The sequence below is a fragment of the Aethalodelphis obliquidens genome, unplaced genomic scaffold (genome assembly GCF_003676395.1).
Source record: "Aethalodelphis obliquidens isolate GAN/ISIS:26980383/991018 unplaced genomic scaffold, ASM367639v1 scaffold2945, whole genome shotgun sequence".
NCBI lineage: Eukaryota > Metazoa > Chordata > Mammalia > Artiodactyla > Delphinidae > Aethalodelphis > Aethalodelphis obliquidens.
This window is the reverse complement of record NW_020840848.1, coordinates 1-2,519: the sequence shown is the minus strand read 5'-3', so window position 1 is coordinate 2,519 and position 2,519 is coordinate 1. Positions and strand designations below refer to the sequence as shown.

The following is a 2,519-nucleotide window of genomic DNA, read 5'->3' as shown; positions in this document are numbered from 1 at the left end:
GTCAACAGAAAAGGTACAGCCGGGGTGACGGCAGGCCTGTGGGCAGCACTGCCTGGGGGGGTGTGGGTGTCTGCCAGCAAACACTGCCGCCACGGGAAGGAGGAGACGGCACCAGGGCCAGAGCCCGAGGAGGGGCAGGGACTTCAGTCCAGACCACTTGATCCCCAACCCTGGCTGGAGAGTCCTCCCCACCCTGCGCCTCCAGGCCCGGCAGCCTTCCCTCCCGAGTGGAGGTGGAGTGGCCCGGGCAGCGGCTGCCCCTTCCCTGGGGTGGGGGGCATCCCTGGCTCGCCTTTCCTGTCTCGCCTTCCCTCCCTTCCAGTTCCTCTCGTTTCTGGCTCTGAGTCAGCTTTTGACCTTCTCGGTCTGTCTCTCTCACCTGCCTGTCTGCCCTCGGGGACCCAGCGGGCAGCGTGGACCCATCCCTCCCTCAGGGGCTCCCTGTCAGGTTGTGGGCACAACTGTGTGAACAGACACACAATAAGACAGCCTGCCGGTGGTTGCGGGACACGCAGGATACGGCCAGGTGTCTGGAGGGCGGGAGCGTTCCAGCAGGGTCCGCAGAGCAGCCGCTTGGCGCTGCTTGTGTGGGAGGCAGAGGCCTTTGCTGCCGTCTTGATCTTGCCTCTGTCTCTGGCTAGGTGAGTTCTAATCCCCGGCACCAAGGACCCCCGCCTCTCTGCAGACCAGGACCCGGAGTCGGCACGGGAGGCGTGGGACCTGCGTGCGGGCTGCGGCCTCGCTCCCTGCCAGGGGAGGGCCCTGCCTCTCCCTCCCTCTGCAGCTGACCTGTGCTCGCCGTGGCTCCTCACACCTGCTCTCCCCTCGCTCATCTCCAGGTATGGATAGATGCCGGGACCCAGATTTTCTTTTCTTACGCCATTGGCCTGGGGGCCCTCACGGCCCTGGGCAGCTACAATCGCTTCAACAACAACTGCTACAAGTAGGCCCTACAGCCCTGCCACCCCTGCCCTGCCTGCCCGTGGGCAGCAGGCAGTCTCACCAGCCCACACGGTCCCCTCTGCCCCCAGGGATGCCATCATCCTCGCACTCATCAACAGCGGGACCAGCTTCTTTGCTGGCTTCGTGGTCTTCTCCATCCTGGGCTTCATGGCCACAGAGCAGGGCGTGCACATCTCCAAGGTGGCGGAATCAGGTAAAGACGCCCCAAGCCCCAGCCCGGGCTCCGGAGCAGCGGCAGCTGCTGTCGTAACGGACCGTGTACGCGAACGCACACAGAATGACGTTCTGAGAAATGAGAACAATTCAAACTCAATTTGTCACATCACTCTGGGCCAGGAGGCCTGGCTGAGCAGCTGCGAGGCACAGCTGTGCAGCCACCTCAGGCCAGGCCACGTGGAGCCCCGAGCCCCCATCCATCTGTATCCAGGGGCCTCGGGGCATGTCCTCACACTTGCCTGAGTGTTGTAGAGGGAAAGGTCGGCCTTCTCTGGGTCAGTGGTGATCTGCGACCACAGTAGCTGCCGGAACCCAGGTACAGAAGGCTGAGCCAGACACGCCACTCATGAGTACAGGTCTACCAAGGGCTTGCGGGGACCTTCCAGCCCCTGGTATGGCGCACGCGCGTGCAGACAGACACAGACACACACACACGAGGGCTCGAGTGGCCCGGCAGTGTCTTGACACAAGTGGAAAGGCCCTTGGCCACAGGGTGCCCTGGCATCGTCCAGTCCTCTGGTACCGTGGTGCAGGGTGGAGGGGGACAGGACGTGGGTGGGGGGCTCCAGGTGTCCACACCCTGCCCCTTCCCCCTCAGGGCCTGGCCTGGCTTTCATCGCCTATCCCCGGGCCGTCACGCTGATGCCTGTGGCCCCGCTCTGGGCTGCTCTGTTCTTCTTCATGCTGCTGCTGCTTGGCCTTGACAGCCAGGTTTGAGAGGGGGGACGCAAGAGAGGGGGCTGGGAGGTGGGGGCAGGGGGGCTGGCGAGCAGAGGCCACACTGGGCGACGGGAGATGGCAGGTGGGTGGGGAGGGGCATGGCCTGAGTTGCCCGGCCACAGTTTGTAGGTGTGGAAGTCTTCATCACCGGCCTGCTGGACCTCCTCCCGGCCTCTTACTACTTCTGTTTCCAAAGAGAGATCTCCGTGGCCCTCTGCTGCACCCTCTGCTTTGTCATTGATCTCTCCGTGGTGACCGACGTGAGTGGGGGCAGGGTGAGGGATGCCCCTGGCCTCAGGCTGCCGGCTGCCACCTTCCCTGACCTGGCTCCATCCCCAGGGCGGGATGTATGTCTTCCAGCTGTTTGACTACTACTCAGCCAGCGGCACCACCCTGCTCTGGCAGGCCTTCTGGGAGTGCGTGGTGATCGCCTGGGTGTACGGTAGGTCTGGGCCGACAGGCAAGCCGGGGGTGCGGCACGGTCAGGGGTGGTGCCTCTCTAGCTCTGGCCCTCCGGCCTCACGTGACCCCAGGAGCCGACCGCTTCATGGACGACGTGGCCTGCGTGATCGGGTACCGACCTTGCCCCTGGATGAAATGGTGCTGGTCTTTCTTCACCC

The 2,519-nt window shown here is 64.3% G+C and overlaps 1 protein-coding gene across 2 annotated transcripts; it reads left to right on the top strand.

Moving 5' to 3' along the window:
* Window positions 1-397: 397 nt before the first annotated feature.
* Window positions 398-2,519, top strand: LOC113617214 (sodium- and chloride-dependent creatine transporter 1-like). 2 transcript variants are annotated; one of them, XR_003431550.1, is made up of 5 exons: window positions 398-943; window positions 1,032-1,156; window positions 1,778-1,890; window positions 2,022-2,341; window positions 2,433-2,519. XR_003431550.1 is itself a non-coding variant. In XM_027100473.1 (4 exons), exons 2-4 carry the CDS (start codon window positions 1,111-1,113, stop codon window positions 2,265-2,267), a joined length of 405 nt encoding a protein of 134 aa, XP_026956274.1. In that variant the 5' UTR covers window positions 398-943; window positions 1,032-1,110; the 3' UTR covers window positions 2,268-2,386. The 2 variants fall into 2 exon arrangements, 1 of the variants encoding a protein (XP_026956274.1); XM_027100473.1 differs by lacking the exon at window positions 2,433-2,519 and having other exon boundaries at window positions 2,022-2,386.

Excerpts from the sequence above, each read along its gene's own strand:
- LOC113617214 (XM_027100473.1), top strand. The coding sequence starts at position 1,111 with ATGGCCACAGAGCAGGGCGTGCACATCTCCAAGGTGGCGGAATCAG. Across the intron at positions 1,157-1,777 it reads CTCCAAGGTGGCGGAATCAG|GGCCTGGCCTGGCTTTCATC; the intron begins GTAAAGACGCCC and ends CTTCCCCCTCAG. Across the intron at positions 1,891-2,021 it reads TGCTTGGCCTTGACAGCCAG|TTTGTAGGTGTGGAAGTCTT; the intron begins GTTTGAGAGGGG and ends GCCCGGCCACAG.